The sequence below is a fragment of the Pelmatolapia mariae genome, linkage group LG4 (genome assembly GCF_036321145.2).
Source record: "Pelmatolapia mariae isolate MD_Pm_ZW linkage group LG4, Pm_UMD_F_2, whole genome shotgun sequence".
NCBI lineage: Eukaryota > Metazoa > Chordata > Actinopteri > Cichliformes > Cichlidae > Pelmatolapia > Pelmatolapia mariae.
The window spans coordinates 22140016-22152999 of record NC_086230.1 but is presented as its reverse complement, the minus strand read 5'-3'; the positions used below and the strand labels follow the sequence as shown (position 1 = coordinate 22152999).

General features: G+C 40.0%; 1 protein-coding gene across 3 annotated transcripts in view; it reads right to left on the bottom strand.

Moving 5' to 3' along the window:
• Window positions 1–12984, bottom strand: part of cyth1a (cytohesin 1a) — a 40356-nt gene that overhangs the window by 20627 nt on the left and 6745 nt on the right. Inside the window, exon 1 of one of the 3 annotated variants that reach the window (XM_063471906.1) lies at window positions 4482–4725. The exons of the other annotated variants lie outside the window; for them this stretch is intronic. Coding sequence (XP_063327976.1) covers window positions 4482–4509 — 28 coding nt within the window. The 5' untranslated portion in view covers window positions 4510–4725. Of the gene's footprint in view, window positions 1–4481; window positions 4726–12984 lie in introns of those variants that run through there. 3 annotated transcript variants of the gene reach the window in all.

The following is a 12984-nucleotide window of genomic DNA, read 5'->3' as shown; positions in this document are numbered from 1 at the left end:
TAACTACATGATGATTGATTCCTCCTGTGCCGTCATCTCCCACAGAGACAGCGAGGATATATTCTACTATGAGCTGGTGTTGTGAGTAAGCAATTCAAGCCAGTTCTTCACTCTCCTGACCAGTCATGCATCCAAAATTACCACCTCCAAACTCCACTTTAACAACGGACTCTGTGCTGGAGGCGACTATGTGTTTATTGTTAAGTCTAGGCCATGAGTATTATCCTGAGTCTAATGATCTTTTAAGAGAATGGTTCTCAGCACTGCTCCTCACTGTGTGTGTTTTTACAGTATGAGTGTACACTTGCCCCGGGTACGTCTGCAGCACAGAGCAGACATGAGCGCTTGTCTGATGTCTGTATAAAGATGAATGAGTCATCCTGGAGCCCTCTGCCGTGCTGAGTGCACTCTGCAGCCTCCAAGTGACTGAGCTTCTTCTGATAGTTGTCAGGATGGGATCCATGTACTGGTGAAGTTATATCCATTTTTCACATAATCCCATTTTAGACAAGAATGGAATAGCAACAGTAAATTCACTTGTAGCATGCCTCAGGATTACAATGATCTATGTTGGAGAGTCAAAGGTGTTATTCTCCTAATGAATGTTCCAATAAAACATAATGCAATACAAATGTAAAGTGATTTGAGAAAGCAATAAGACTGACAGATCCCTTTCTTCTGCTTGTGCCATCAGTGCCAATCTCATTATTATTATTATTATTCTTTTTAAATTCCTAAAAACATCAGTATTGGTTTAAAATAAAATTTTAAATTTGAGGGGCTTCAGATGTCACCTACTGGTCACTGAAGTCCTGTGGTGAAGCCAATGGAAACTTGACAAAAGTCTGCCCTGAAGCATATGCTGCTTTATCAACATTCTTGACAATAATGGGGAAATAATTTAGTACATACACACCATATTGTACTAATATACTTGAAAATAGTGACTGTGCCCATAAATACATGAGGAAAGGCTTTAATTAGGTCACAGACAAGTGATCTGAGGAAACATCATCTCATGGACTTTTCTGCATTTGGGCTTTGTTTTGCAATCAGAGGAGTCCCTGACATTTATTAGAAGGAATGCCACTTTAAGGAGGAGCACTAGTCTCACTTTTCAGTGGATTTTTCCCTCTCATGTAGTCCAACTTGGTTGTCTTCCAGAGCTCTCAACAGGTGAAAGTGCAAAGCATTTTGTGTTTATGTGAGTTTTTGTGTTAAGAGAAGATGTTTTACGCCCTTAAAAAGGCACATTAAAAAGTCGATGCCATCACAAAAGAAGGCTGGTCAAACAGAAACGACCCCGTCACTCCCCTGACAGCCCAGACATAGTTCACAGTGGGTTGGCTAGCTTTGTTGACGCTGCTGTGCAGGAATGTAGAGACCCGAGGATGTGAGTGGGTGGGAACTGAGCCTAAAGAATGTATAGCAAGGCCCGCCACCCTACACACTGTGTCAGCGTCAGACTCAGTGTAAAGCAAACATGCAGAGTGCCCAACAGCAGCATAGCAGCTGCATGCACATACACAGACATAATCCACGGTAGCAAACACAAAAGATGAGCTTTTTTTTTTACATAATCCCTTCTGTTTTATTGACATTAACTTGTTTTTAGAAGCCACCGAGGAGGCAACTCTGTGTTTTCCCTCAAATGCGGAAGTGCTATTTCTTCCCACAATACATGCCTTTGTCCTCTGATGCCGTTAGCCTTGATTCTAATCAGGGCTTTCCCACTATCAACATCCTGCCTTCCCAGTATAACACACACGTTCTGAAAAACATGTGGTGGAAAAGCTGGAAGAGCCAAAAATCTTTATCTTTTAGCACCTGTATTTTTGCCTCAGTGTTGCTTTTTCTGCTGTAGAAGAGTGTAAAAATGGACCCATCACACAAATTGTAGGATGCCTCTTCCTGTCAAGCATATCATCAAACCCTCAGTTTCCTGTTTGTGAGCTGCTCTAACAGATCGGCGGAGGAGTGAAAACTGCGGCGAAACCCTCCCATCCTGTTGGGAAGGGAATAAAATAGGCATTCTTTCGCCTTCCTAACTTTCAGCTCACCATGATGGTTCACTGTGCTCTGAACAGTGGAGAAACACAAGAAGTAGACCAAGTAAGCACAGCTCAGTCACAACTCAAACCCTGAGCTGCTGCACAGCTGCTTGACTGGCAAATCCGCATACTCCTTTAAAAAGGCATCTATCAAGAAGTTCCTCCCAGCCGCCATTTTGGATTCTTTCACATTACCAGCAGGAGTCAGACTTTTTTTTTTCCCCTTCCCGTAATAAAACAGCAACTCCAGGCATGTCTCTACCTGTTGCGGACGAAGCTGAATGTCACTAAAAGTCAGTAACTTTGAGAGAGGCGAGGAATAACAAACTGCTAAGCTTTGAGATTGCAGTGTTTGATTTCCACTCCTAGAGAAAGAATAAAGAAGAAAAAAAAAGAAAAAAGAACTTGACACATTTCTTTCTGAGAAACCGAGAAGGAAGTGAAAACAGCAGTTAAAGTCTTGCTACACCCTTATCTGCACTCTGTCCTCACAACCTCCTGTTATTCTGACAGGCAGCATCATGACAAGATGTCACGAAATGTGGAACAGAACCACAATACTTTTCTTGATTAATCTGCGAAATTTTTAAAAGGAGCTCAATTTACGATTAATAAATGTAAACTACAATAGCTGAAATGCTTGGCCAGAAAAACTTGGACTTCATTTATCTGGGATTATAATAATGACCTGACCGCAAGACATGACAGACTTCCCCAACTAATCAAAGCTCGCCATCATGACGTTACGAAATCATGATGTGCGTCACATGATGTCACATGAAGACCAAGCCCAGTACCAACTAGAAAGTCAGTTGTAGTTGACCATAATAACAATGCAGGTAAATAACAATCAACAGTTGGCTCCAACCTCTCCACATCTTTCCATTCCGCATATTTAATTAGGCTCCTCCAAAACAAACTTTTTTTCCCTTTGCCTTGACTAATTAGAAAGAAAAAAAATGTTTGTTCAGCACAGTCTCTCATGAAACCATTGCAATATTCATGTGACAGGTCATAGTTTAAAATCTGCACACCCTTCATTTTCTCTCCTCTTTCGCTTGCGAGATCACTAACAACATCAGCGAAAACAGCCACCCAAGTGCTGCTGAGCTACCAAACATTAGACTTTCAACAACACCTCACTAGTGCTCTCTGCTCTAAACACATTTTCCATTTCAGCACCAACAACACAGAGTGAACGATGGTCTGAGTGGAAAGGAGCGCTGCAACTGATGCAGAAAGAGAGCTAAAATATGATTATGGCAAGATGATGACGATTATCAAACCACGGGGGCATTAGTGCCAGGGAGGGTACAATGTACCAGAGGACCCATTAGAGCTCTCAGCGCCACTCATTAGGGAACCATTAGTGACAACTACTTTAATTTCCCAGACCACCCACCGCTAAGTGGCAGAGACAAATGGACTCAAAAGGAATCGAATGGACCTCTCTCTCATCTCGCTGCCTCCAAAAAACAATGCAGCTGTGTGTGCCAGCCAGGTTCAGCCAAGGCTATGGAAGGAAAAGAGAGAGGGGGGGAAAGTGTGCAAGTTCCCAAGAACAATAAAGGAGCAGCAGCATATAACAGGATCAGCCACTGTTCTCTAACAGGATTAATAGTGACGCAAGGCAAAGTTCCTGATTAATGCTGCCAGGCTAACCAAGTCAAAGAGAAAAGATGAAAGAATGATGCTCAGCAACAAAGGCTTTCTGTCTCACACCAAAGGCTGCACACTGGCTCATTATGACTGCACATCATCAAACTGATGTAAAGGAATTACAGCCACAAATGTAATTTGCAACAGTTAGCAAGGCTTCTCTGGCATAATTTCAACTAAAGGTGGCCCATCCAAAGGCTGGAATGATGAAGTATGACTCATGTAAAGCTTGTTGGAGGAGTGCGCGGTCTGCTCTCACACCTGCTGCTGAGTATTCAGTGAAAAATGACACCGACGATATTTACTCTGACCGTGTTAGAGTCTGCATTAAGTCTACAGAGTGTTACTACTAAAGTGCTTGATAATGTTGACACCAGCACTGCTCAAAACTAAATGTGAAAATACAGCCACCTCTTTGATTCAGTGTACAAATATGTGGTAATGTGCTGAATTTTGTAGAAAAGGATCAGTCAATATGATATGGATAAACAAAAATAGACTTAAAAAACCCAAATGATTGTGTATACATATTTTTTTATTTGTCTTTTTTTGCTATATAAGGCTCAGAAAAGTGCCGCGCTTACACAAGCAGCAAAGCAACAATAGGAGAATAAACAAGGCCAAGGACAGTTACAGTCCACTGAGATTTTCAATTTTCATACCGTCAACTTATTATCTCCGATATATATATGTATATTTTAAAGGCCATGTGGTGCCATTTAAATGACTTTCCCACGAAGTAAAACGTCTCTCCCTGAGTAGCTCACTCACCTACGCCGTCTTCCGACTTTAACACCATGATGTCTGTGCCTCAAGGTTTCGAGTCCGAAAAGTTTCTAGAAGATTTCCGAGAGTCAAACCTTTCGCCGAATACAATTAACGACAGCTTTATTGACTTTTCAACTCTCAATTGGCGAGTTAAAAGTTACTCCGAGGATTGACTTCTAGCCTAAAACAAGACTGTTTCGGTCCACGACTCAAGGGAGTGGTTTGAAGTGACGGACTTTGACCAACCAGCTTTTCCTCCTGAGAGCGAGAAAGTACCAAGCGCAGCAGGCTCAGCACAGAGGAGCGCTTCCGGTTGTGCCTTTCAAATTAAAACACGTTTTAAAGAATGTTTACAAAAAACTTTATTTGGATTACACAGTTACAAATTTTTGTTTTTTCGACTCTTTCTGTGATTTGGTATTCATAAAGGCACAATTAGCCAAACCAATTATCTTCAGGACGTAACAAAACTTAATATAAATTCAAGAAAACACTACTCTTAAATTACAAGAACTTTATATTGATTTGAATATTGAGGTGTATAATGAGACTGACTCAAGACATTGTGGCACCCAAACAAGCGTTCAACTGGCTAGAATCCCCGTCATCCTCACATCCAAATAATTTCAAAGAATAACTGTCAGTTATTAGTTTGGAATTGCCCTGCAGCGTTGCCACATAAACTTGGAGAGGTATACCAATTTGCAGAGCTCAAAACTCCTGTTTGCATATGTGTTGGTGCTGGTATAATCAGACCATAACTTTCAGCACATAACTTTCTTTTCTTTTTTTTCAAATTAGGCTTATCCTGCAGGATCCTACAGGTTTATGTTTTATACAACAGTTTTGATTTGTGTCTTTACAATGCCAGTGAGTAGGTGAGAAAAAATAAACAAATATATAAATATATACATGTGCATATAAATATATAAATACATAGTACATTTTTAAATGATTCAGTTCTTCAGCATAAACGACTTCCCGTTTGGATTACTGCAATGGTCTTTTTACTTGTTTTAACAAATCAGCTTTGCATAGTCTTCAGACTGTGCAGAATGCTGCAGCACGACTCTTAACAGGCACCAACAGAAGATCTCATATCACAGTTTTGGCCTCCCTTCACTGGTTGCCTGTAAGTTTTAGGTTTCATTTTAAAATTTTAGTTTGAACCTTTAGGGCCCTACATGGTCAAGCTCCCCAGTATATATCTGACCTGCTGAAACCACATTCATCTTTGCAAGCTCTAAGGTCATCAGCTCAGAGACTGCTGGTGGCCCCACGCACTGGATTTAAAACTCATGGTGATCGGGCCTTTCAGGCAGTGGCACCAAGGTTGTGGAATCCTCTTCCACTGGTTTTACGCTGTACAGACTCCATTGATTCTTTTAAAAAGCAGCTGAAGACATTTTTATATAGACAAGCTTTCAACTAATTTGTTGTTTTATGTTGTATTTTACTGTTTTACATTGTTATTGTTGTATTTCCATTCTTTTTCATTTTCTTTCTCTTTATTGTGAAGCACTATGTGATTTTTATCTGTGAAAAGTGCTATATAAATAAATTTTACTACTTACTAAAAGTAAGGTAGGTGTGAGTAGTTGTCATATACTGGACTTTGTTATTGTAAGTGAGACTCTTATTTTGAAAGGAATTCGTTGCCTATCTCCGTCTCCTGATTATGCAAACTGATTAGAGCGCAGCGAACGTGCCCTATGACGCGTCTGCCCCACTGTGTTGCCACCCTGTTGCCTTCGGCTCTCTCCCACACACTCACACACGCACACACACACATGTGTTGCTGGGGCTTGAGTGGGGGCAGGGAGCGAGTAATTGACTCACCGAGGCAGAGCAGTTTACTGCTGCTGATCTTGCTCTTTTTAAGGCTTTTGATTCACCACATCCGCCGAGAGTAGACGTGTGTGTGCAGTCAGACGTTTACCTCAGAAACAAATGTTAAACCGTTCTTTAGAAAATAGCAACAACACCTGCACAGACAAACACTTGTGAACACCTGTTGAATATTCAACCTCACTGCACAGCCTATTCCCACATGATATTATTGCAATAAATAAACAAATACATCAAAATGTTTCAGTCTAGTGCTTTAATGGCTCTGGATTTATTTCCCACATTATCCTGTATAATCTTTTTTGTTGTTGTTATTATTGTTATTATTATTATTATCAGGGATGATTGAGTGATTCTGAAAAACAGCTGCTTTTCATTGCACTCTTATGATTACACCACAACAATGCAGGGGCCTACCAGTAGCAATGAAACAGGTTTGGCTACATCTTGGTGATACTCACCAGAATGTTTGTGCCTAATGCAGCTTTAGAGTTTTGATGTCATGTTATTATACATGACATTCACCTTTTCCCCCCTGTGATCAAAGGCTGATCAAAGGTCTGTTGAAAGGTCGTTTTTTCCTAGTAGAGAGATATTTCTTGGCGGCATATTTTAGGGAAAACTATGAGGGATTTACAGCCCCCTGTTGAAAATGAATAAATCAGTCTTCTGTTTGTATAACACCTGCACAGCCATACTGCTGTCAGATAGCAGAGGATTGAGCCTGTCCTTGCCTGTTGATGAATACCTGAGAGCCACGAGGAATGCTACACTCACAGCCAATGAAAGAGGGCAGGTAAGGGGAGAAAACAGCTCATCTGTTTTGCTTATCTGACGTACGGTAGAAAAATATGTATGAGCTGTCCAGCTGCATTTTAAAAGGATTCTGAGCACTGATCCAGGAACCAGGACACAGCTACTAAGAAGACTACGGTAAAGTGCTACAGTCTGCACTGAATCTTCATTTAGGGAGGATCTCAACTTCATTCTGTGACCCATGAATGCCTCAGCTGTGTCGTGCAAACTCAACAGCTGACAATGCAGCCTGTGTGTAGTGACCCCCGTGCACACAAAGTTTCAATTCATTGTTATAAGTGCATCCATTCCCCCAAGCAATGCTGTAAATCTGTGCTCAAGGACCCAGAACAAGAGCACTCAGGCAGCTGCCTGACCTTTAAATGAAAAGATTATGAGATGACATAGACACATGAAGATTACAGTTATTCACAGCTTCCTGAACGAGCTAAAGTAGAACGGATCAGCAGATAAATGGAGGATTTATGCAAACTTTAAATCAAGACCAAAAAAAGCATAAAGACTGTGCTAAAAGGTGCAGCAGATTTTGAGTTTCAAAGGAAAAGAGAAATTCCTCAAATAGACAAAGGTGTGCTCGTCTTAGAATCTGTAGGACGTTAGTTCTTCTTTTCAGTTTTAAAATTAAAATACCATTACCGCAAAACCTTTAACTATGACCTATAAAAGTCTCAACTATGAGGTCAGCCACAACCAAATCGAGAAACTAGGTTTACCTGTGTAACACAATATTATTTTCCAGTAAATGCAATAAGATTTATATGAATTGGTGTTGATGATATGACACATAAGTTTTTTATAAGGGATTTTTAACCGCTCTCCAGCATTTTTTTTTAGAAATCCGCGTCTTTTTACTTTTTCCAGAATGTATTTTTTGTTATACATTTTTTAAAGAAAAAATATGATGCTTTAATTACTGAGGATATCTTTTTATTACAATTTTATTAATATATTATTTAGAGCATGTATGTATGAAGACCACAAGACAATATTAATTTGTCTTCATGTCAGTAAGTTTGTGTGAAGTTGTTGGCTTTGTCCAAGAAACTGCATGGTGTCTGTAACAGTGCTGCTACAGCAAAGGTAAACATTTACTTTAACACTGCTTCATTATTTATAACTTCTATATATCCCACGCATGTGTTATTGCCACAGGCATAAGATAACATTTTATGCAGCATTTTGCAAGATGTACATGCAGGACACACCTCACAGGGCTTATGTGACACATTATATATAAATCAGGCTGTGTTGGATTTGTAGCAAAGCTTTTTCTGACAGCTTTCTGGTATCACGGCAACCCTCTAAGTCTACATATGGTGAATGTAGCTCTCTAACCTCTGGGAATGTTCTGACCTCACACAAGTCTGGCTCGTATTATGAAATAGCTGTTGTTCAGTCTTACGATGCTATGTTAAGAATGTGGATTAAAGTGTGATTGCAAGTGCGAGTCTCAAAAAAGCTTGTGGTTTTAAAGGTGCCCTCAGCTGAGTGTAATGATATCTGACGGCTGAACACATGATTGAATGTTTTGACTTCGATCATTAGCACTCATTACTGATGTGCAGGTCACTACCAGGTTTTTAGTATTCAGCAACACCATATAAAGTTTGCATAAGTAGTGATTTCAAAATATGAATCAAGGTTGCAGGATGTGAAAGAAAACGATTGTCAAGATAATTCCACCAGAGGGCGAATTTTATTTTATGTCTGACCGAGCTCCAAAACACTCCACTTCACAGAAAATACAATTTGCGACTCCCTGGAAGAGCCGCAAAACCAAAGTCCTAGTTTATAAGGCAGGCTCGCCATAAAAATATAGCCTTATAATCCAAGAAACACTGATGCAATACATTTTCAAACATCTTAAAAAGTCTTCAAAAACACAGAAGTTGGCAAGCAAAATAATGTTTTGCTTTTTGTGTTTCTGTGTGTGTGTATATGTGTAAAATCGTTTGTGGGCGTGCCGGGGCTATTATAAGTGAAACTACAGAGTCAAAACAATATCCTGGCAGCTCCTGAACTAAAAATACATTTTTATTTTAGGCTTTAAATAGCCTGAATTAGATGGAAAATTGCTCTGTGAGAGAAAATAATCCCCATCATTAAGACAAAAGGTACCAAGAGTGACTCCTGCTGATCATTTGTATTAATTACAGTTTAACCCACAAAGGAAAATTTTAGAGAAATTTATCTTTACTATCAAACAGCAATGATTTCAACCAAAAACATTTCAAAATTAACTACACTGCATCATATTGCCAAATCTTTATTGGTAGCTTGGGTCACAGGAAGTTGGGTCACTGTACAGAGTCATGTTGTTTTTTTCTAACTTACAAAAAATGCAAACAGGAGGTTTATTGAGAAACAGGAGGTTAATATCCACAGACGAGCTCGAAACAAGGCATGAAAAATGGTTTTGCCACCACAACAATTACAAACCTGCACGGCAAATATTCTTTGGCATTAGACATGGCTCGAGTGATCTGCTGCTTGACGCATGAGTCACTGCACAAGTTGACTTTGAAACCACTGCTTTCCTTTTACAGGTGCAATCACAGGTAATGAGACCTTTGGTTCTATGCACTCTGTAATTTTCTGGGTTAGACGGAATTCAGGCCTGAACGATTAATTACTGACATGAGTCATGTGCAAAAAAAAATAAAAAATAGCAGAATACATCTAACTCTGGTGCTATTTTTCAGATGTTTGCATGTCAGAAAGAACTCTGTGGGCGGCCAATCAATTTGCAATTAAAATACAGAACTCTACACAGCTTACAGCAGGACCCACCTACACGCAGTAATACTGCTGCCAGAAACTGTTTTAGGAGGAGCATGCGAAATTTCGAGAGCTTCTGATAAAACATGACAGTTGAGAACCTGTTTGCATAAGAAAACGTACTCATCTCATGCTAGTCGTGCAGCGTTCTGCACCGCACAAAGTTTTGACATTTACATGGTGACCCCAACAAGAGATAGCACACCGTGACAAAGCGACTGCTTATCTTTGCTGAAAAATTCATGAGTTTGACTAATAAGCACTCCAGAGAAATGACTAAATATACATTTTGCTCTTTTATCTGAGTCATAAAAACTAAAAGATCGAGGGCAGCAGGTGCATGCTGCTAAGCAGTTAGCGTTAAAGATGAAAACTGACGGTCATGTCAGATATAGCCAAAATAGCACAATTATGGACATCAATTCTTTACTGTCCTATCCGTTGCTTGTTCTTTCCTAGAGCATTTATCAAGACATCAAAAAATATCTTGAGACATATCCTCCCATAACACCAAAAGGAACCCACTTAGTTCCCAGAGCTTAGGTTTTGTGAGTCTCTCTATGTTTTCATACACTCTTCCCTGAAGGAACTTCCTGTCAGACTTCTCACTGTCAAACTCATTCAGCATAAACACTCACAGGACACTTTATTGGGTACTCTGTGCAACCCATGCTCTTGCTTTCAGAAATGCCTTATTTCTTTTTCACACAGATTTAACAAACACTGGAAACACTCCTCACAGATATTAATCCATATAGATATGATAGCATCACGCGGTTGCTGCAAATTTGTCGGCTGAGAATATCCTGTCCACCACATCCCCCAGGTGCTCTATTAGACTGAGATCAGGTGACTGTGGATGCCATTTGAGTACAGTGAACTGTACATGATGTAAATTTTGTGACATTGCGCGTTATCCTATTGGAAGCAGCCATCAGAAGGTGGGTACACTGTGGTCATAAAGGGATGGACATGGATGGACAACATTACTTGTGTTTCTAGGCTGTGGTATTTAAAAGATGCTCAACTGGTACTAAGTCCTCCAACGCGTACCAAGAAAATTTTGCACCATTACACTGCTGCCTGCCTGAAACAGGGCCTATATGCACCGAGTGGCTGCCATGTGATTGGCTGATTAGATATTTGTGTTAACAAACAGCTGAATAGGTGTACCTAATGAAGTGGCCGTTGACAGCATTTATAGCTCTAGCTCAAAAAGAGCTCCACCTGTAGTGGTTCTGGATGTTGTTCATTGTACCTTTTTTTTCGTCAAAAAACTATTGATTTTATCCGACTTGTGAAATATCTCATTATTTTAATAATCAATAATAAACTGATATAAGAGCTGTTAAAATAGATAACAGTGCAGTGTAAGGCTCCCAAACCAAAAAAGGGTAGTAACTGCTGCCATCACTACAGTCTCATATATAACAAGCTGATAGGGCAAATATTCTCAAACACACGCTGTTGCTGACGGCCTTGTTGTGCTTTCGCACAGATCAGTGTGTCCTCAGCTGTCCCTGGAGCCCACGAGAGTAATTTCCGCGTCAGAGAGCCTCGGCAAATCCAGGGCACACCTGGCTCTCTGCACAGATGGCTGACGGAGCTGTGCTGATATCACTCAGAGAAAATTTCTATCATGTCTTCTATAAACAACACAGTACTTGGGATCGCTGTCATTCTGTGGGCTATGATGATTATTGAAGCATGCCGACTCACAGTGACGGTCACTATGAGTGTTTGGTTAACAATAACAATTACACTGTGAAAGGTGCAAAACAGTGTGCGTGTGACTCAGTAATTTAGATGCAAAAGGGAACTGAAGAAAATAAATGATAAAATAGAAGTTTGTATTTACTTTGGAGTCTGATATTACTACATGAGAACAGACTAAGAAGGAAGCAAGTAATTTCTTTTTACTTCTTCAAAAGACAAGACCAGTTTAATTTCAATATACATTCTCCTCTTAAATAAAAGCATTAAGTATTATTAACATATCTTATTAGAAAAATCTGATGTAAACAGTTATTGTGGGCAGAATACACTCGTAACCACTTTCTTAGATACACCTGTTAATGTAAATATCTAGTTAGCCAATCAACTCCTTGCATTTAGGCATGAAGTCATCGTCAAGACGACCTCCTGAAGTTCAAATTGAGCATCAGAATGGAGAACAAAGGTTAATTATTTCATTTTTTTAAAAAATTATAGCTGGTTTTTCCTGCACAGCCATTTATCGAGTGGCAGTTGTCTGGGTCAAAATGCCTTGCTGATGTCAGAGGTCAGAGGAGAATGGACTGATTCAAGCCACAACAACAGAAGACCACACCGGGTGATATTCCTTTCAGCTAAAAAAAAAAGAAAACTGAGGCTACAATTTGCATGGGCACCATATTTGGACAACAGAAGGCTGGGAAAATGTCGCTTGGTCTAATGAATCTCCATTTTCACTGCGACCTTTGAACGGTGCGGTCAGGAGTTAGAGTAAACAACATGAAAACATGGATCCATCCTGCCTTCTTTCAGGCAGGTAGTAGTAGCTCCATCAACCGGGGTTTAATGGTCCGGGAAATATTTTCTTGGCACACTTTGGACCACTTGGTACCAACAAAGTATCATCTAAACACCATCTACCTGAGTGCTGTTGCTGCTGACCATGTCCATCCCTTTATGACCACAGTGTACCATTTGCTGATGGCGGCTTCGTGTCACAAAACTCAAATCATCTCAAACTGACTTCTTAAACATGACATTGAGTTCGCTGTATTCAAATGAACTCCACAATCACCAGATCTCATTCCACTAGAGCACCTTTGGGATGCAGTGGAATGGGAGATGCGCATCATGGATGTGCAGCTGATAAATCTACATCAACTTTGTGATGCCATGATTTCAATATGGACCAAAACTCTGAGGAATGTTCCAAGCAACTTCTTGAACTGTGAAGGTAAAAGGAGTGTAACCCAGTACTAGAAAGGTTTAACTGACAATGTGACCAGTGAGTCAGTAGATAAATTATAGTTTACGTCAAGCTGCATTTGTATAAACTGTTTTTAAGAGCTTT